Here is a 21,060-nt window from a genome sequence, read left to right on the forward strand (position 1 = left end):
TAATCTACACTAAGTGTACAAAGTCTTGTACAAGGTATATTGTCCTAAAAAGTTGCATTTCTTTTTACACCATCCATGTCTCCATTGCCTCAAGGCTTAAAAATCCTTTTAAAATGTCTTCTCTCCATCTATATCTCTCCTTCATGACTGAAGTGGATTCAAGAGGTGAAATCAATAAGGGATCAGAGTGTTCAGTCAGTGTATTTCATTGAAAGAACAGGACTTTCTATTGTTCATTCAGTGTTAATCCTGTAACCATCAACAGATGCAAGTTCTTTTGATTACTTAGTGGTTTTCTTTGATGTATTTCTGCTCAGGCTGGCGTGATTTTCTGTATTGATTACCACAGTGTGTGTGAGTGTGTGTATTTGTGTGTGTTTGCCTGCTGGCAGATGTGTCTGTGTCACTCTGTGTGTCTGTGTCTAAAGTTGCTGCCTCCTACCTGGGCTTGTTGTTTCTGCGTGTTGAGCATGTTGGGGTCGATACTCAGCGGTCCCAGCACGCTCATCATCAGCTCCTTCTCCCTCAGCCACGGGCCCAGCTGATTGGCTGCTGAGGCGAAGCTGCCCAGCCTATCGGCACATGTCTCCAGCTCAGTCTGCCTCTGGGCTGCCGTCTGATTGGCCTTCTGCCAGCGGGAGTCTGGGGCAACAACCAATCAAGACAGGATTGAGAAAACACTGAAACTACCATATGCAAAATGAAAAAACAGAGAAAAATAGATGACAAAATAGATCATTTTGCTGTATGGAGCAGGTAAAGGAGCGGGGGAAATTTTACTTTAAATATTCATAGGAATATGCAATGGTATTTAAATGTATTCTATCATCATTGTTCTGTATTTTATGTGTGAGGTTTCTGTCCCAGTTTCCTCCTTGGGTGATCAATAGTTTTTAACAAAAATCTTACTACAGTGTAGAAATGGGTAGTTAAAGATTAGAATGGCATCAAATGAGGTGATGTGACTCTCTTTCTTGATTCTTCTTCCCCTGTCCCCTCCTCCTACCTCTCCTCCTCTCTTCTCTCTCCGTCTCCCTCTCTGACTCATGTTGTGGGCATCCAGCAGTGCTTGTGTGCGTGCGTGTGTGTGTGTGTGTGTGTGTGTGTGCATTGAACCCACATGGGTTTGAAGAGAGGCGTTCTGAAATATGAGAAATAAAGGCGCCCCGCTTGGATTTCGCCTTAAATACGTATTTCTGTCTCAGCTACCTCACAGGAGAGCCTGGTAAAAATATCAAGTGGAAGAGGGAACAAATGGCCTTGACAGGAACACTTCCCACTCTCTCCCTGGATAATATTGATCTCAATTTCTCACCATTTCTTACAAAATATTCTCACAAATTCTGAGGCACTTCTCCTGAACCGTCTTCAAAAAAACACCACAGACAAAAATGCCTCATCTTTTCTCTTTACCTTTTCCCATCTTTGAGCTCATTTAAAGTTCATTAACTATTTTGTACTTGATTTGATTGATTTCCAGTAATATCTACCTCTACACATAAACATTATCTCATATTCATAGAAAAGCCTGGCAGAAATCGGGTAACATAAACTCAATGACTGTCCTCAGGGATCTGCTTCCATTAAACGGCTGACTCTTTGTGTTACTGCCTCAGCCTCTGATACATTATATAGCCACCACCTTCTTCAAAATGGCTCCCTCCATATGGAATCATGTTCCAACAACGTTTTAAAATGTTATTGCATCTATCATTCCACAGGTTAAGTATCTTTATGCCTGTACAAACATCTTGGTCTGTTCCACCCACAAATCTCCTCTAGTTTTTGTCTCCAGTCGTCTGCTTTTAGGAGATACAGGCCTCTCATCTATCAGTCTCTTTAAAATGGCGGTCCCATCACCGGATAATAGATCTACAAGCGTGTTTTCATCTGTCCCACACACCTATCTCTTGTAGCTGCTGTCTCCAGGTGTCCGCCTCGGGAGAGTCCGGGTTATCAGCGATCAGCTTCCTCAAGGTGCTCTTCAGCTCCTCCACCTTCCCAGAATGCTCAGCCAGCTCCGACAGCAGGGCCTGAACAAGACGGGGGAAGGAGAGGAAGCGCAGCAGTTAAGAGCCGAAAACGTTACTCGACTGATGTATTACTTGGAAGGCAGCAAATTCAAAATGCTTTTCAAACAAAAAATAAGGCAAATGTGAGATTTCTAATGTTTGTTTGCACTTAGCACAGATATTGATACATAACAAATAGCTACATCAATGTATTAGCATTATCCACTTTCCACTGCAATTTTCATAGCCGAAAATTGGTGTAGCTGAAAATTTCGGCTTTGAGAAAGGGCCTAGGCTTGTATGCACACAACGCCCAGCAGGTGGTTTGTGGCGTTCAGTGTTCACATGCAATCACCTGGGAATGAGGTTACAGAACTTTCCACTCTCTCCACCCCCGCCTAAATTAAAAAAAGGGAATGAAAACTAAGGTGGCAGGGTGGCCTAGTGGTTCGGGTGACCGTCCCGTTACAGAACGGGGGTTAAATGAACCCGGTCCTCACCTTGTTCTCCTGGGCCTGGGCGCGCACCAGCTCGGGTTTGGAGGGCGAGGCGGTCTGTCCCAGTTCCAGGCTGTGCTCCCTGTCTCTCAGCCAGCTGCTGAGCTCCTCGGTGCCCCGCCTGGCCTTCTGCCTCAGCTCCAGCGAGGCCTGCTGGCGGCCGTGACGCTCCTTCAGCTCCGAGCCCAGCGCCTCGTACCGCCCGTTCACATCGGACACCGCTACCTGCAGCTCCGTCAGGTCTGCAGGGGGCAGGGAGACAGAAAAGGAGAAAACTGCTTAGAGGGGAGTAGAAAACAGAAGAGCTGAATAGCATAGAGAAGAATAGAATAAAGAAAATCAGTAGAGCAGACAGGAGTAGGATAAGCTAGTATGGTCTGATGATAAAAAATAGAGTTGTTTAGTTGTGTTGCAGAGTAGAGCAGATTAAAGTTGATTAGATCAGAGTGGACTAGAGAAGGACAGTCCTAGTCCTGTAGATCTTGCAGTTGCCACTGATAATATTTTTAAAAATGTACAAAATTGGCACCGACAAACATTTTGCACAGACAAAAAGCTGACAGATACATGGGACAGTAAACAGTAATACAGAGAACAATGCTGTAATCTCTAGGTGTGATGATTAAGGGGAAACACTATACACAGCAATACAGCTGGTGCAGGTCAGGTAACTGATGTTAAGGGGTTTATCTCAGATATCGTCATTTTCTTCTTCACCTTGGAGTAGATGAAGAAGATAATGAGACAAGAGGATTTAATCAGACGAGGCGGTATTAGGTAACAGAGAGAGAGAGAGATGGAGGGAGAGAGAGGGAGGGAGAGAGAGAGAGAGCTCACCTTTACAGGTGTGAATGCCATTGACACTGCTGGGACTGGACGAGCCATTGATTTGAAGAGCACCTGGGAGAACAAAGACATACACCTGACTGAGACGGCAGCACTACAACAACACACTTATGCGTGCTTACACACACACACACACACACACACAAATACGACCACTGATGTTCCGACATGTTCAAAAATGTAAACATGTGTGAAGCGATGACACAAGTTCTCAACATCCTCACAAAAACTTGCAAACTTTCTGACAAATATTTCACCGCACACTGAGCTCATTGGACAGAAGCCATGGAAACAGACAGCAGCAGGGGACAAAGACATGGCATCCCATAGGCTTCCCATACCACATAAACTGAATGGGTGTAACAAGAAGCAACAAAAATATTTCGGCCCTCTGTGTAATAGAAAAAAAATCGAAAACGTTTATCACGGCTGGTGAACCGTCGCTTGTTGAAAAATAATCCATTACTTTGCTCTCCAATGCAGTCCTAACAACCAATGTGATGCTTTCTCTTTTACCTTGAAATTTCACTGTTGCCTCTCAATTAATTATATTTCCCTCTGCCTTTCACAAACAAGGACCCATGAGAAGTGAAATTTAACTATTTGTATACAGTAATATAGGACCATGCAGGTCTCTAAGAATGAGAGGCTCCAATATGTATTTCAAAATATGCAGGTGATAGACTGAAATTTGTTGCACATGCTAATTTCCGTGACATAATTTAAATTCTGACTCACAATCTTAACTTAATCTTCAGTCCCATTTTAGCTGTAGCAAAGCAGATTACCATGACATGAGTTGTTTACGACCACAAATTGTGACTCAACCTTCTAATCTGTACACATTCATTTCATTTATTTATTCATTTCAATTATTTATTTTCCCTCGTCATTAATGTAGTTTGTTTACTAGTTAGTTTGGTTACTTAAACCGGTTTCTTCCCTGTTGTGTTTCCCTTTCACGCAGTTACTGTTATTCAGTTGTGTTCATGATTTATTTTCTGTTTCTTTGTGTCTATTCAGGTGAAATTATTTATAAGCCCTTTGGGGATTTTTTTAAAATCTCACCTCCATCGTCTGTAAAAAAGGTTCTGTCTGTGTTTTATCATTTTATATGGGGAAAATAAATAATGCATGGTAAACTAAAGCTTGTGAGAGTATTGTTTTGTCTTACCAGTCTTGGTCTGGGGGGCGGTGATGTTGATGATGAGCGACTCGAGCTCTGAGCCCGTCTTGTTCAGCTCCTGAACCCTGGATCCCTGCGACTCCCAGTCATTCAACAAGTCCTGCAGGCAGAAATATTTTATATAGTTTACTGAGTCATTGCTACTTCATACTGTATAGTCATTGGGTTCATATAGCAAGCTCCTCACACATTTTCCCTTTTGTTTACACCTTTTAAAAAAACAAAAACATTTTAGGCATTTTGCTGACTCTTTAATCAGAGATGTTTACAATGTCTTGCTCAATGACATTTTAACAGGAAAAATGGGACAAATGGGAAAAATGAAAGTGGGACCTTTCTGTAACGGGACGGTCACCCGAACCACTAGGCCACCTTGCCACCTTAGTTTTCATTCCCTTTTTTTAATTTAGCTACACTATAGACTGGAAAGTCCAACATCCACATAGTTGTAATGTTAAATCTTGAAAGCATTGGTATATCTAGGACATGCATGCTCTCACACACACACACACACACACACACACACACACACCTTGAGCTGCTGGACTCTCCTCTGCAGGCTCTCGGTGTTGAGATTGGCCTCTTTGGAGGGCAGCTGGTCTTGCGCTGCCTGAAGCCACCTGAGGAGGGAGCCAGAGAGCCCGCGGAACTGAGCCAGCTGCTGCTCACAGGCCTGGATGGCAGCAAACCTGCAGAGAGGACAGTGGAGGAAGGAGATGGAGGGGAGGACAGAGGGGGAAGGAGAGGGAGAGGGGGCGGTTGAAGAGCAGTGATCGAGGGTAGGAAGGAGGGAAGGAGAAGATGAGGAGGAGGGACGAGGGGGAGGGACGGGGAGAAGGAGGCGTTAGGGAGCGAAAGGTAGAAAGAGGAGGAGGGAGGAGTACAACAAGGCAGGGAGGGGAATGGAGGGGAGCAGAAGAAGGAATGGGAATGTGAATACGGGTTTCTATTTATTTTCACTGTGTCAGTATAAAGTGATAATATGGTCTGTCTTGTGCTGCCTTCATGCTACAGATTCTCAAAAAAAAAAAAATACAAACAAAGCACTATTGTTGGGGAGCGTTCGAGGTCCCCATTGGCTCTGGGACAGCAATAACACAGCCTTGACCTCCCTCTTTGTGCCTGATCTGCCTGGAGCTACGGTTCGAAAAGCGCTGGCTGCCCACAGACAAAACAGCTCTGAGAAGTCGTCTGGCATGGAACAGTATCATTATCATGCTGCTATTTTTCCCCTTAGGGATTTGAGGCTGGGAGTTATCTGAGAGGGCCTTTTATAGGGCGGACAATGAGCCATGGCCATGATGCTTATATTAGCATCCACGCCCGCTCGCATCAGCTCACACACAGACACCACACACACACACACACACACACACACACACACACACACACACACACACACACACACACACACACACACACGCTCTATTCACAAATTGTAGTCAAAGATCATGCAACACGGTACAATTGTTAAGAAGTAATCTCTGCTACATGTATATTCCACTATCATTGTCATACATTGAGTCATACATTATGTCAGAAGGTGACACTCAGCAAAAAATCCAGATTATATACATTCATGATTTACTCATAAATCACAATCGGTATGTATTCCTATCTTATCAGGCATCAAAATGCATCCATATGGCAGCGTTTATTGGCTGCTCTCATGTGACTGTCTTATCAAACTCATGTATAATCCGATAAATCTGAACCAGACTGATAGTATTTATAAATTCCAAGTTCCCCACTGACAGGCTGCAAGTGTGGCTGCCCACAGGTACTGTGTCAAAAAGGGTCGGCATGGCAACAGGTGTTACACGAACATCACAATTTTAGAAAAGAAATTAGGAATAGTCAGTGACACGGTCAGTTTCGTACAACCAATCACAGTGTTTGTTTTAGGGATAGGTATATCCAATCAAATGTCCTTTGGAGGTTAATCGGTATGGTGTAAGTGTGAAAAGACTGAAAAGATTGGCTCCTAATACAAATACAAGTGAAGGATTCACAGCTTCCTAACTGCTTTTTATCTGATGCAATGTTTCCAAGATAAGTATAAAAACATTTTTATATATAACCAGGGGTTAAATTTGCATTAATTTTTTGGGTTATTTAACAGGCACAAAAGAAAAATTGTATCAACTCCCTCAGCAAATTTTTTGCTAATTTTCACCTGGAATTCCTGGACAGTAACCAATAAAATGATTGGTGCATGGTTCCCTTGAGTTTGGGAAAGGCACTTCCTTATTGGTATCTGTTAACATTACCTTTCATTGATGTTGGCCTCCAGTTGGGTGAACTCATCAGAAACCCCTTTGACATTATCCAATAGGCTTTGAGTGTTGCCGAAAGCTTTTGATTGGCTGAGCTCGGTGCCCAGGTCGCAGAAGGACTTCAGCTGGCCAGCTTCCTGCTCCAGCTCCGACCGGACCTCCTGGGAAAAGACACATACAGCTTTCTCATCATCTGTGATCTGTTATCTCTCTGGAAATGAATCCTAATCACATCTGGAAGATTTTTTATGTAAAAATACACCCGTCTTATTAGCCTAAATCATTAAGTGGGACTGCAACAGAGAAAAGAATCCAATCACCCCACTAACTGAGACCCTGTAGATTTACCCTATTTGGTGGGAAAAGTTCTCTGGCCACAGGAAATGACACATCAAAAATGAAGCGCAAAATACAAAACTTGCTCTTAACCAGCAGTGAGTGAGTTAACTGACGCTGATGCCACAATACAAGATTTCTGGGTATTGAGGTCAAAAAATACTAACCGTTACCTCTCGCTGCAGTTGAGGCTGCCAATGTGGAAAGTTGCCTAGTGCAGTTTTAAAGCAACATCTACCCATTTGAACACTACAGAACCACGAAAATCTCTTTGGAAATTGATCAAATTTGAATTAACTTTTGATAAATCTGTCTGTATGGTAAATCGGTCTGTATATTGATAACTCAGTAGAAAAACAGTGCACAGATAAAACACATTTTCAAGAAAATACATTGAAGACTTGAGGGCTATAGTTGCATTTAAGATGGTTTAAGGCCTTGAATTCACTCAAAGACATTTTAAGACTCTTTAAAAAGCTGTTTCTCTAAGTTCGACCCTTCTCGTCACCTCGATGGTCTGCCTGTAGTCCTCCACGCTGCGGTCCGGCTGTCCCACCGGGCTCAGAGCTCTCAGTCTGCTCTGGGTGAAGACCTGCAGGTCGGTCCCCAGCCGCTCGTAGCTCTCCAGCCTGGGCAGCAGGCCTTTCAGCTCGGCTTCCCTCTCAGCCTGGCTGGCCTGGGCCGCCGCGTAGCGCCGGGTCAGATCGCCGAGTGCCCCCTGGAGTCCGGAGGCCGTGGAGGCGTCCGAGCTCTGGAGGAGTTTGGAAACAGAGTCCCGCGTCGCTTCCACGCTGCCCTGCCTGGAGAGCAGCTCCTGACGAAGTTTCTGGGGGAAAAAGAGGAGGAGGAGAAGCGGGTTGAAAGAAATGGAGACTCACTACTGAAAAAATCACACACTTCGAAAAACAATATTTTGATGCATAGAACCCATGGAATATGACAATCAAGGATGGGAAATTGTCCTGCACACTGAGGAAAGCATTATGTCTTTCTAAATATTCTGCATTGATAGATAGAAGAACTAAAAATAGGAAAATCTGTACATGATGCCTGAATATATTTTTTTAAGTGCAGGCCATGTTTCTTTGAAATAAATGAAAGACAATTCAAGTGGTGAAAAACATTTCCTTTATAATTTACTTTCCACATGATTGCGGCCTTTATGGACTGTTGATGATGTTTTTATGCTCTTGTACATTATTGCTGTTATTGTTCATTACTGAACATCAAATGACTTTTTAGGTTACGGCTCATTATGTGCAGGTAAACAAAACTTTGCTGCAGTACAAGTTTCATTTATTCATTAAAAGACCATTTTATACACTGAGCTGATGAAAAGGGTAATGTGCATACAAAGGAATTGCTGTAATGCAGAGATCCACATCATTTACCTTCTGCTATTGCCAGTTGTGTTTGAGAGTGAAACTAACTCATTATGTAATATGACTAAAGTTATAAGGTATATGAAGAACTTAGACTTCAACACAACATTTTAGAAGATGCAATCATCTGTATTTTGGGAAATCTTGAGCAACAAACAAGGCACCAGGTTTCCTTTTCCTTAAACAGTTATTTTGCATTATTGTATGTTCTTTCTCTGCCTGTACTCCCACCTGGTTCTGAGTCAGTGCGTCCTGTACAGCCTGTGCGGTGGGCTGGACCGGTCCGGGGTTCAGGACCAGCTCGTCCAGCCAGGCCAGCAGAGCCTTCAGGCCCTCCTGGACGCTGACTGACTGGGCCACGGCCGTCTGCAGCTGCTCGGCCCGTTCCGACACAGACGCAGAGAGGGAGCCGAACCTCTTCTCCAGGCCGTCTGAAAGGAAGGAGGGGACAAAATAAAAAAACATTACCTTTTCTCACTCCCTCTTCTCTCATTACCCTGCACCTCTCTATCATACATGATCAGTCTAGGGCCACAGGAAGATTCGTTAGATCTTTTGTCTAACCTCCTTACTATTGGTTGCTCGTAATGTTGGCACTCAGCTTATTCAGCTTATTCTTCTATTTGTTATTATTCTTCTATTCTTCTATTTCTTCTATCTATGTAATATAATGTAAGAACATTAGCTAAATGCAGAAAATGTGAATTGAATGTATATATGTTGTCAGAGTGCTTGTTTTGATACATGTAAAGTCTCGACAACAACAGATAGGAAACGGAGATAGCTAAAAGACAAGAAATTACCAGAAAACACAACAGTCTCCACACAGAAGTAGCGGCCTGTGGGAAAGACTAAGGGGACAGAGTTATAGCATTAGTTACCTGCGGTACAGAGGATGTCGACAGCTTTGAGGGAAGGAGATTCCTCTGTGCTGACCAGATCTCTGCCAGCTCTCTTCACCTTCTCCAGCTGCACTGTGCGCTCTGCCAGCTCGTCCTGCAGCAGCTGAGGACAGAGAAAACACAAAAGAAGTCACTTCAATAGCTTACAAGGATTTAAAAACAGAGACAAGATTCCTATAAGTCCATACTTTTTCCAGAGTTTTTCTTGACTGGATTTGCGGTTTTTGGTCTATACTCAACATGATGTAAGGGCTGGGAACGATGACTGCCAACAAGGCCGGATCACTAACAACATTTTTCCATATTTTGAGTGTGTGTGTGTGTGTGTGTCCTCTTTTTCTGATGTCTCCCTCACTTGTACTTGACATAGTATGTTCTGAGTGTAGTGTGTATGTTCATTTTGACGTGTGTCCCTCACCTGTACTTGTCTCAGTGTGTTCTGCAGGGTCTGGGGGTCTGTGTCCCCGCTGGGCTTGGCTATGCTCTGGTTCTGTTCCTGAGTGCTGAGCCAGGAGTGGAGCGACACGGCCTCGTCCTGGTACTGCTGGTATCTCTCCACCAGGCCAGACAGACGGCCGCCCAGCTCTGACGACTGCACAGAGAGAGAGAGGATATAATTCAGTTCACTCATTTACATTTTTAAAATAAGAATTACTTATTTCAAAAATAAATTCTACCAGAACACTAAATCCTTAACCTCTTTTCAACTAAAAAGCCTGCACAATTTCAGCATATTAATCATGCTAAACTGATCATCCAGTTTCATTAATCACAATTTATACTCATTTTCAGATAGCATTCCAGCAACCCTGACCTTGGTGTGTAGGGTTGTATATCTGTGGTTGGCGTCCTGCAGCTTGTCAGTCACCAGCTGCTTGATGCCGTCCAGAGCCGGGTCTGAACCAGCGACCTGCTCCAGAGCTCCCTGCACCGAGTCCAGAACCTTCTGACCCGAGATGGAGACGAAGCGCAGGTCCGCCTTGTGGCAGATCACATCCTCAGCAAGCTGGGGGAAGAAGTACAGCTTACAGATCAGTTTGGAGCAGATGTGTGCATATGTATGTGTCTGTGATGATAAAATTTGTAGAAAAAAAATATTAATTTAATTAATAACTGCTCCAGTGCAGCTGCTCAGTGGCCAGCAGTAGAAGACTGTGGTTACTGTGTGAGTGTAAAGCAGGATGATGCCGCATGCAACAGCATGCAAACTGAGCCAATTTTCCCTTGGTAAATTAAGGTTAAAAAAACATTGAGTTTTTACTCTGGCTGGAACCAAACACATTGAGTGATGTTTCCTAATCCTTTACCTTAAATAGCGTATAAAGAAATTTTCATGATATCATGGACAACAAGTGTTTTTTGTGCACCTTTTTGTGCTCCTCCAGCCTGCCTTTCAGGCCTTTTGCATCGGTTTCTCCTTCCCCCAGGGAACGGAGCTCCTGCTCACTCTTCTCCAACCAGGTTCCCAGGATTCCATGTTCCTGCAGGAACTTGGTCAGTTCGTCCCTCAGAGCCTCAGACTTCCTCAGACGGTCCTAGAAGAAGTAGCAGTAGCAGTCAGTTAACCATTTTACAGGGAATAGGTGAGGGTGCAGAGTGGGTACCTTTATCTCCATCACTCAACATTTAAAGCCATCTTGCCTACATCCAGCCTTCTAACTTGCCCATTATTACTCGATAGCCACACTCACTTTCTTTCTATTCAGGATGAATATCAGGTATCATCACCCACACCCCCATTAAGTTGCTGTTGCCACAACAACTGAAGTGGTGAGGGTACAAGGCACATAAAGCAGGTCAGGAGTCCATACTGTAGACTTAACATTAGTAGTGACAGTACTGAGTACCTGGCAGCTCTGCAGCCGGTCCTGGTGCTGGGCCTGCAGCTGGTCCAGAGCGGCCCGGAGACGCTGCTTCTCCTCGGGAGGAACAGCGGAGTCGGGTTGGTCCAGGAGGGAGCGGGTCGACTGGGTGACCTGGAGCAGCTGGGACTGCTGGGACTGGAGCTGCTGCAGCTCCGCCTGGGAGAGAGGTCAAAGGTCAAAAGACGTTAATGTTGTAAGATGTTCAAGTCAAAATGTGCTATGCCAGAAAATAGGAAACTCATGACTGAATGGACATGCCAGTATTCAAAACCTTTAAATTTTACCACTATCATGGCAAAAAAAAAAAAAATAATAAAAATTGCAAGGATTCAGTGTTTCTTTCCCCAAGAATAGGGAAATCAGGGAGGAATATCCATCACGCCAGCTGTGGATGAAACTGACTGGCCAATAAAAGGCTAGTTTGTATGTTTCTGCTATAAATACATTTCCAAAACTCCTGTTTCTTTACAATTACTGTAAGTCAATACATCCTCACAGGGGAAATTATTAATTATAACCTTTTGGGGGATAACTGATGAGGAGTATTCATTGTTCTGCTAAAATACATTTCCATAAAGTGATAAAAAAAAACAGGAACTTATAAATACTTTCTCATAATGCTGACAGATGTCCTGTTTCTGACCTGAATCATGTCTGTGTGTGACAGCAGAGCGCCCTCTGGCTGTGTGGAGGAGAACGGTGTGTCAGTAACATCCAGAGCCGCTCCAGAGCCGACTCTCCTGCCAGGCTGGTTAAGGGAGGACAGCTCCTCCAGCAGAGAGTCTATCTGGCCCTGCGTCTCCTGCAGCTCCTCCACTGCCTTCGCCTGGAAGAGAGCATAGGGGAGAGTAGAGAGGAGGAGAGGAGGAGAGAGGAGAGGAGAGGAGAGGGAAAAGAGGATGAATGTTAGAGAAGCTATAAATGAACAACAAGATATTCTATCAACAACACAATATTCTATTCTATTCTAATATTCTATGATAAGTGAGTAATATAAATGTAAAACTGCTCTAATCTCCTTACCCTCTGTGTGTTCTGCTGTACTGTGGTGCTGATGGCCGTGTCCAGCTCTGTCAGCGACGAGTTAGCTGAGTCTGTCAGTGTGCTGTACTGCTCCTTCATTTTGGTTAGCGCCCCCTGGAGGTTCTCCCTCTCATCGGGGCTCAGACTGTCTCCTCGCTCCGCCAGGAAGTCCTCCACAGAGCGGATGGCCTCGGCCACGCCTTCTCTTTTGGTCTGGAGGTCCTTCTGTACCTCCTGGAGAGAGAGGACAGATGTTTCAAAGGGGTTTGAGGCAGCGAGAATGAGAGAGGGACATAAAGAGAGGAAGTGTGAAGCAGGACAATGAGATAAAACTGGGAGGATACAGGTGAACAAGCTAGAGTAGCTCTTGTAAATAATCATATAAATCCAGTGGGTTAAAATCATGCTGAAATTACATTATAATAACAATAATAATGTGCTGAATCCACATGTAAACATGCTGGAGAGAATACTTTGTGTGTTTTTTGTGTGTGGGTATATGTAAGGTAATAATAATAATAATAATGATAATAGACTTTATTTATATAGCACCTTTCAAAACAGAGTTACAAAGTGCTTCACAAATAATACAGGTATTAGAGGTATTAGAATTCAACATTTACTATATCCAATTACATATCAACTTATATCATTTTTATATTTATTCAATTTATGACATTTATATCTATTATTTTAGTTAATATAGCCCTTTTGAATCCACTAGTAAGGTAGGGGGAGGGTGAGAGTCCCATACCTTCAGTTCCCTCTGCTTCTGTTGCAGGACGCTCACATCACCCGACTCTGCTCCAGGTTTCTGATTGGCCAGCATGCTGGCAGCTCCAGCTAACCACATGGTCAGGCCTTCTAGTTTCTGAGAACACTCAGCTTTCTGCTGCTGGACCACCTGAGAGACATGGAGGAGGAGAGAGGGAGGGAGGGGAGAAAAGCGAAGACCCGCAAAGGAAAAAAATGTGAGCACATACAGATATTGACTTTTATGAATCCCGGACAGTCTACCACATTACAAATACATTTTGCATGTCTTTCCTCCCAAAAAACCAACCCTCATATATTTTGTCCCTAAACCATTTCTTGTGTAGCGCACACTTTGCCAAGCTTTGAGCAGATTGTGTCCAGAGTTCACACTTAGAAACACAGGCAGACGTACAGACACACACACACTCTCTCTCCTCATCAACATGTTGATCAAGCCATAACAAACAATACAAAGAGAAATCAAACAAATATTTGTTCATTTTCTGTTTTTCCCCTTTCTCCCCTGTATTCAGGTGAGATGCGAGGAAAAAAAGGATTAAGCATTGTAGCCAGCAAGGCTTTTCTGCTATCAACTCTCTAGCCTTTTCCGCCGTGACGCAAGCGATTTCCTTCAGTGGCAATCTGGAAGAGCAAGGCAAACAGGTTAATAACACACACATGTTATAGAGACATGCAGAGTAGCAAACACGCTGGCATGAACGCCTGTGAAGTAGTAGTAGTGATGATAATGTCAAGTGTCAAGTGGCAAAGCTTTTGCGACAAGAGCAGCAGTGGTTTGCTATCAATGGATGTAATGATGGTTTTGTGAGAATAGGTTTGAGGGTATAGTATGGTACTAGAAGTGAAAACTGTGGTGGAGGTTAGCTTGTTTACATCAGGCTTTTACAATTGTTTCCCCTTGTGAGTCCTAGATGAGTTTGATATGATTTTACATGGGTGTGGGTGCAAAACAATGCAAAGAGATCAGACTGTAAGAGGGCATGACAATAGTTACAGCATGACAAACTTAGCTAGTGAATAAAGTTTATTCTACAGGATATATGATTATGTTGACAGTGTATTGGTGAGTAACAGCACAGCATTAAAAACCAATCCGACTCAATTGTCTTTGTCCAAACCTCTCTCTCCCTTGCACTCTGCCTCTGTCTCTCTCTCTCCATCTCCTCCTCTTCTTTCACCCTCTCCCTGCGCTGCCGCTCCTCCTCCCTCTCTCTCTGGGCAGAGAGAGCATCGGCCCAGGCCTGGGCTTGGCCGGAGGCTCGGTGGAAGGCCCTCTGGAGCTGCTGGAGCTGCCCCAGAAGGTGCCTGCTCTGCTCAGGGGCCAGGTCCTGAGCCCGCTCCGAGATGAACACCTGGATGTCAAAGGCCACGTTGTTGACCTCATTAGAGCGAGCCGTCAGGGAGGACTGGAGCTCCTAAAACGTAAGAGAAACCGAAAGGACAGACGGAGGTGAGCAGAGGAAAGTGCTAGTCCTGTAGAGTTAAAAGGGTAGAGAAAAGGGACCAACACTGCCAAGTTTGGGAGTTTAGTTCCCACTGAGGCACCAACACCAGAAATGTATTAACTCATGGTGCTGCAAGGCACTTTGTTAAAAAGTGTCTATAAAACAGCATATGTTAGTATTATCAGATTTAATGAAAGAGTTGACAGTGCATTAGGAATTTTCTATGCATGAGAATGTGCCTTTTATATTTTTGCAGTATATAAAGCCATGACACTGTGGGCTCCTTATATAATTAACACTGCTGAGGGCTATTCCCTCAAAGCTATTGAAAGTTATGCTAATTTTTAAATTTTAATTCATGAGGAAGTGCATTTATTTTTTCCCATATGCAGAGGCATGATGTTGCGTGTTCCTTGTTTAATTAGTACTAAGGACTAGTGTTGAAGGGCTATGGAACTGATCTTGCATTAAAGCCTGACAAAATGTTTTTTTTCAGTATGTAAAACCACAATGTTGCGCGTCCTTGAATAAGTAGCACTACTAAGACACTCTCCTTCACAGTTATGGCACCTTACCTTGCAAAGATGCAGCTGCTGTATGAGCTGATCATGGCTGTTGTCACCCTCTATTTTCTCCATTTTTTCCATCCCTGTCATCCCTCCATCCATCTGGGCCTCTGTCTCCCTCAACCAAGAGAGCAGGCTCTCCACTTGTCCTCCAAGAGATTTCTGTTCAGCTGTTACTGCCTCCTGAGAGAGAGAGGAAAAGAGAAGGATTGAAAACAGGTGATGATCCTGTACTTCAGGCAAAAAATATTAATGTCGGGCATCATAGTCTTGTCTGACGCACTGGTTCAAACATCTACACTGAGGCAATAAGAAAATCCTTGTGACCAAAAAGGATTATTGATCTAACAAATCTTGGATAATGTTCCTCATGTGAATAAGGGTTCCAAGCCAATTCTGCTACAAATGAGCACTTAACAGTATCCTGCTGTTCCATTCTGGTTTTCTCTAGACTGCTCCTTTTACCTTGTATGAGTCTCTGTGGTCTTGTAGGCCTTGCAGAATACCCTCAGAGAGGCTTCTGGCAGCCTCGTACCCCCGAGCCAAGCTCCGTCCATCCTTCTCCAGGGCCAATAGGAGCTGAGGAGGGACATCTTTGGGGTGGGGCTTGAGCAGTTGCTCAGCAGCCTCCACTTCCTTGTTGATTTCAGGTTCTAGGTCGCGCAGTTCAAGGTCCAGAGCCTAACAAAAGGATTAGTTTTCTTAGTACAATTTGGTAACACACTAATCGTTAAATCAGCTTTATCCTTGTCTCAAAGTAGTTACAAAATGCACTATTCAAACTGCAAACCAGTGAAATACCAATAACATCATAGTCCAACAAAGAGTAAAAAAATTATAACAGCCATGAGAGCTATCATGAGATTACGATAGCAATGGGTATATCAGCTAAATCAGTATGCACATTCCTTTACCTCTGTCTGTCTGATGATGTCATCCAATGCGATGAGGCTGCGGCCAATAGACTGCTGTTGCTGCTGTTTGAGGCGGACCTCGATATGCCTCACCATCGAGACAAGGGCTACGATTCGCTGGTCGTGTTCCAAGCATTCCTGCCGCATCAATGATGACTGAAGGAATGGGAAAATAGAAAAAAAGGTAAAAACATGCAGAAAAAACATATCCATAATAACACGGATAGTTGTAAAAATATTAACTTATATGAACAGAGTGATATTTCTTTTCACAAATCTCTATGAAAACCCACTGAAAAAATGAATCCTCCCCAAATCTGTAAGTTCTGCTTACCTTGCCAATCATAGCTGTGCTCCTCTCTTTCCTTGTGACAATTTCTCCGATCTCGCTGTCATCCTCCTCCTCTCCCCAGCTCTCAGTGGCTGTATCAGACTCGGGGATCTCAGGTGATTCAGATTCTGTTTGAACATCCTCTGACAGTGAAGATGCTGATTCTGGAGACTCCTGATGCTGCTGTTCATCTTTTAAAGATTTGGATTCAGGAACACTGGTACTTTCAACCTGAGGTGGTTGGTGCTTTTTCTTCTTTTTACCTTTCCCAGTGGTTTTATCTGGTTGTGTGCCAGGAGCCACAGATGGCGCTTTAGGTTGGATGTCTGGTTTGGAGGTAAGCGCCTCATGAGAGGAGTCAGTGGATTCGTTAGCCCGTCTGGTTTCTGAATGTAAGGATTCCTCAGGTGTGTGAACTCCTATGTATTTATCATCACTAATATGAAGCCGGGATTCTCTCTGAACTTCCTTCCCCATAGACGTAACCCCTGCCACTTGTATCTGTTCCTTGATGAGAGTGTTGGGTTCCTCTGACTGACTAGAATAGGATGGTCTTTGTTGGCTGGCCTCAGCTCCTTTAACACTATCATCACTGCTTGAGGTCCTGGTGACATCATTGTCAGACTGACCGTCACTCTGCCTGTCTGTCCTCTGTTCATCACTGGATGCTGAGCTATCTAAATCTGCTTTAGTCATTGTAGTTTTTGTAGTCATTGTTGTTGTCACCCCAGAATCTGCTTTTTCAGCAGCCAGTGACTTCTCTGTGCCAGGTTCATCTTTGTCTGTCACTCTTGGAATCTTGGACTTCTTGTTTTTCTTATTTCGCTTACTTTGCTTGGTTTCTTTAGGCTGGTCTGATGGAGCTGTTTCCATCTGTTTTTGTCCCTCTTCCTTTCCAATAATCCCCTTCTCTTTCTCACTTGATAGAGCCTCAGATAGTCCGATGTCTATGACCTCCTTGACAGAAAGTCCCTCCACACTCGTATCTTCTTTGATACTTGGCTTCAGTTTCTTCTTCTCTTGGGACTCATTGGGACTCATTCCTTCCTCACTCTCTTTTGGTAAACCATCAGGCCTCTTGCCACCATCATCCTTAACAGAATGACTCTCCATGCCATCAGCTTTAGCTGAAAGAGTTTCTGCCTTTACATCTCTGACAGTTGTCCCCTGATTCTCCTTCTTCCCCACCTCCTTGCGTAGTGCCTCCAGCTCCTCAGCAGCCTGCTTTTCACTCACTCCTTTCTCAAACACCTTTTTCAGAATGCTCTCTTTAGCCTTCAGTATCAAGGCTGCTTTCTCATCGTCTGGTAGATTTGATTTCTGAGGCAATTCTCCCTCGTTCCTTTTCTTTACCTCCTTGCTGTCCTGTTGTTCTGGTTGCTGAGAGACAGAATCCTCTAACTCTTTCTGTTCAACCTCCTCTCTCTGCTCCTCCCTTTTCTTCTCTTCTCTCTTATAACTCTCTTCTTGATTCTCGGGCAACTCAGTTTTTATTGCATCCTCCTCTGGCTCAATAGTATGCTCTGTTAATTTTAGAGAGACTGGGGCTGCCTCCTGATCTTGTTTTACTAAATCATCTTCAGCCTCAATCTTCCCATCAACCTTTGCTTCAACATTGGGAAACCCTACAGGTGCTGAATGACCTACAGGTGCTGACTGACCTTCTGTCTGTGATTTCTTATCTTTCTCTTGTGATGCAACAGCATCTGCAACTGAGTCAGTACCCTTAGACTGCCCCTCAATTTCTGCATCGGCTTGCTCAGTTTCAAATGGATGTCTTTTCTCTACGGGCTGTACTTCACTGTCTGTCTCTTTACTTTTTCCTTTCTTCTTATTCTTCCTCCTTTTCTTGCTCTTGCTTTCTGTCTCTTTAGATGGAGAAGTCAATAACTGGTCTGACTGCACAACCTCGGTGCTATCTTTGCCTTCAGTCTTTACAGGTTTCTCATTCCTCACTCCTTTACCCTTCTCCACGCTTTCATCTCTTTCTGATGCTCCATCACTCTTTCTATATTCCTCTTCACTCAATTTCAATGGTTCTATTCTGTCTTTGTTGTCTCTTTCATTGCTGACCTCTGCTGCTACAGAATCTTTCAGGGTTCCATCATCAACAACACGATGCACCACTGAAATGCTCTCATCAATAGGTCTAGGCTCCTTTTTGCCAACCTTCACAGGTTCCCCTGGCTTTATGACAGCTGTCCCTTCTCTGACCTGTGCCTGTGAAGCTTTGTCCATAATATCAGAGACATGAGCCTGAATGGAATCTACTGTTGATAATGTATCATCAGAGCCTCTCACAGAATCTCTCAGAATGCTCTCCTTTTGTTTATCATCAGCCTCACTTTCACCCATTTGCAGTATCTCATCAGGCTCTAATTTATTAACTTCTTTCTGGGGTTCCATCTTTCCAATTGCTTGTTGTATTCTTTTCTCAACATTGGTAGCAAACTGTGACAACAGGTCTATGGACTGGTCTGGTTCAGTCACTGGCTTTTCTCCCACTGACACTGGCACATCTACTTTGTCCTGTTCTGCAGTAGCATCATAAAACAGTAACTGCTCTGTCAGTGTCTTCCCAACAACCTCTGTGATCACCAAACCTTTCTCTGACTCTTTCTCTGAAAGTACAGATCTTGAAGGCAGCTCAGTGTTTCCATCTGACCCTTGCGTAGCGCTGTCTGGGCTAGACACTGACAATGTAACAGCAGGGCTATAGGTACCATTCGATGAAGCAACTGGTGTAGAGCTACCCTCATCTGCTTCCATCTCCACAAAAGCCACATTCTCCTGGATCTCTGAAGCCATGTCACTGGATATCAGCCCTGTTGTGATCGCATCCTCGAGACTATAGACTCGTTGACCACTGGTAGGATCAACTAAGCCTCCTTTCATAATCTGGTTGGTGGCTATGACCCTGACCATATCTTCCCCAACTAAGCCTCTTTTAGAGGCTTCAGGTAGAGGGAGCCTATCTCCGCTGGTGATATCAATGATCCCTCCACTGTCTGCCTGGCTTTGGAGCAGCCTTAATGCAGGAACTGGGTCAACTTGGTTGGAGGCAACTGCCTGGGGAAGGGTCAATCTGTGTTTTGTTTGCTCATCCTGGACACCTCTGAATGGGTTCACCTCCAAGAAGCGTTTTCCTGTCTCAATGTCTATCTTACCCTGGCTTACAAGGTCTGAGTAAGGCACAATGTGAGCAGTTTGGGGGTCAAGCACTCCTTGTGTTACACTAGGAGAAGTCATGGCTTCATTGGCAATGTTCTCATCTAGAAGACCCTTAGAAACTGCCTCTGTCAATGTTAGTCTAGATCTGGACTCAGGGTCCAAAATGGCTCCTGTTGATGCCTGGAAAATGGTAGCTTCTGGGTGTGATGAGGGGCTGACTTTCCCTTGGTAGACCCACTCCAGTTCCTCCAACCCACGAGCAATGGAACGATCCACTAGGCCTCTCTCTATAGCATCAGAAACTGACAGCCTCATTCCTGAAGCATGATGTATTATACCACCCTCAGCCACCTGCCTTGACAATGCCTGATAAGCCTCGTCTGGCCTAATTAACCCCTTCTGAATTGCTTGCTCCAGAGGAACAGGAGACTTAGATTGGGGGTCAATAACTCCTTCCATTTGTAGCTGTAATGTGGCTTTAGTGAGAGCTGTTGCTGGATCTGTGCCCTTTCTTTTGTATGCCTTCTCTAGTGAAACCAATGCTTCTCTTTGATCCTCCTCTATGAGCCCCAGGTTCGCTGCTAGAGTAACAGAGACTTTCTTATCCCTGCGTAGGTCAACAATCCCCCCAGAGGCCACCTGAGCCTCTAGAAGACGAGCAGCTGTGTTGCAGTCAATCAACCCTTCCTGAGCTGCCTCCCTCAACCCACGGATCTGCCCTTTCTCAACATCCACAACTCCCGCTAGGGTTTTATCTGACTTCAGTACACTCCACATCAGATCTTCATCTAGCAGACCCTCCTGCAATACATCTTCCATACTAAGTGATTCACCACTAGAGACATCTAGGAAACCACCAAAAAGACCAGCCTGAGCCATTAGTTTGACTGCAGTGTGGCCAGGAAGGACACCCTGGGCTACTGCCTCATCTGGGAGCAGCCTCTCCCCTTCTTCTGTCATCAAACCTCCCTGTTTGAGCTCTATGACTAACCTCGCCAGCTCAGCATCCTCCTCTTTATTCTCTGCTGCTGACTCAGGGACGCCAACCTGAGGTTTAGCTTGCTTTGAGATTGTCTCTGTGATAGGCGCCTTTTGTTTGATACTTCCTGACTGGGGATGCTTTATATCTTTCCCATCTTCAGATTGTGTTGAATCAATATCTTTATCAGTTTTTTTCAGTGGGATGGGTTCTTTATCTCTTAATGTTTGAGTCGTTGTTGTTGAGTGTTTTCCTCCATCTAGTGTGAATGTTGTTGTTGTCGCTGTGTTGACTGTTTGTATATTGTCAGCATGTTTAGGAGGTGAGCTACTCTCCGGTCTACCACTCTCCCTGGGCTCTGATTCAATAGCTGCCAGCCTACTTCCATCTGAATCTTTTGTGAATTCCTCTCCAAGTGTTTTAGCTGAAGCCACAAAACATTCCACACTGGACATTTCTTTCTTTTCATCTTTTACTCTTCCATCTTCACCTTCATCCATCTCATCTTTAGCTCTGAAAGCTGACTCAATCTCCTCAATTGCTGTTGGTTTA

The 21,060-nt window shown here is 44.2% G+C and overlaps 1 protein-coding gene across 1 annotated transcript in view; it reads right to left on the reverse strand.

Moving 5' to 3' along the window:
* LOC139641986 (microtubule-actin cross-linking factor 1, isoforms 1/2/3/4/5-like) overlaps window positions 1-21,060 on the reverse strand; it is a 132,730-nt gene that overhangs the window by 72,751 nt on the left and 38,919 nt on the right. Inside the window, 22 exon segments of the mRNA XM_071516669.1 lie at window positions 443-642; window positions 1,904-2,033; window positions 2,513-2,751; window positions 3,347-3,409; window positions 4,530-4,641; window positions 5,074-5,230; window positions 6,812-6,978; window positions 7,662-7,979; window positions 8,767-8,966; window positions 9,417-9,540; window positions 9,856-10,029; window positions 10,252-10,443; window positions 10,805-10,972; window positions 11,285-11,458; window positions 11,946-12,128; window positions 12,326-12,559; window positions 13,080-13,229; window positions 14,221-14,517; window positions 15,123-15,296; window positions 15,579-15,794; window positions 16,028-16,183; window positions 16,362-21,013. Of these exon segments, the coding sequence (XP_071372770.1) occupies window positions 443-642; window positions 1,904-2,033; window positions 2,513-2,751; window positions 3,347-3,409; window positions 4,530-4,641; window positions 5,074-5,230; window positions 6,812-6,978; window positions 7,662-7,979; window positions 8,767-8,966; window positions 9,417-9,540; window positions 9,856-10,029; window positions 10,252-10,443; window positions 10,805-10,972; window positions 11,285-11,458; window positions 11,946-12,128; window positions 12,326-12,559; window positions 13,080-13,229; window positions 14,221-14,517; window positions 15,123-15,296; window positions 15,579-15,794; window positions 16,028-16,183; window positions 16,362-21,013 (8,480 nt within the window).

This window comes from Centroberyx affinis, unplaced genomic scaffold, assembly GCF_046629955.1.
Source record: "Centroberyx affinis isolate AG114_WGS23_722 - 3 ecotype Tasmania unplaced genomic scaffold, CSIRO-AGI_Caff_v1 ptg000422l_1, whole genome shotgun sequence".
Lineage (NCBI taxonomy): Eukaryota > Metazoa > Chordata > Actinopteri > Beryciformes > Berycidae > Centroberyx > Centroberyx affinis.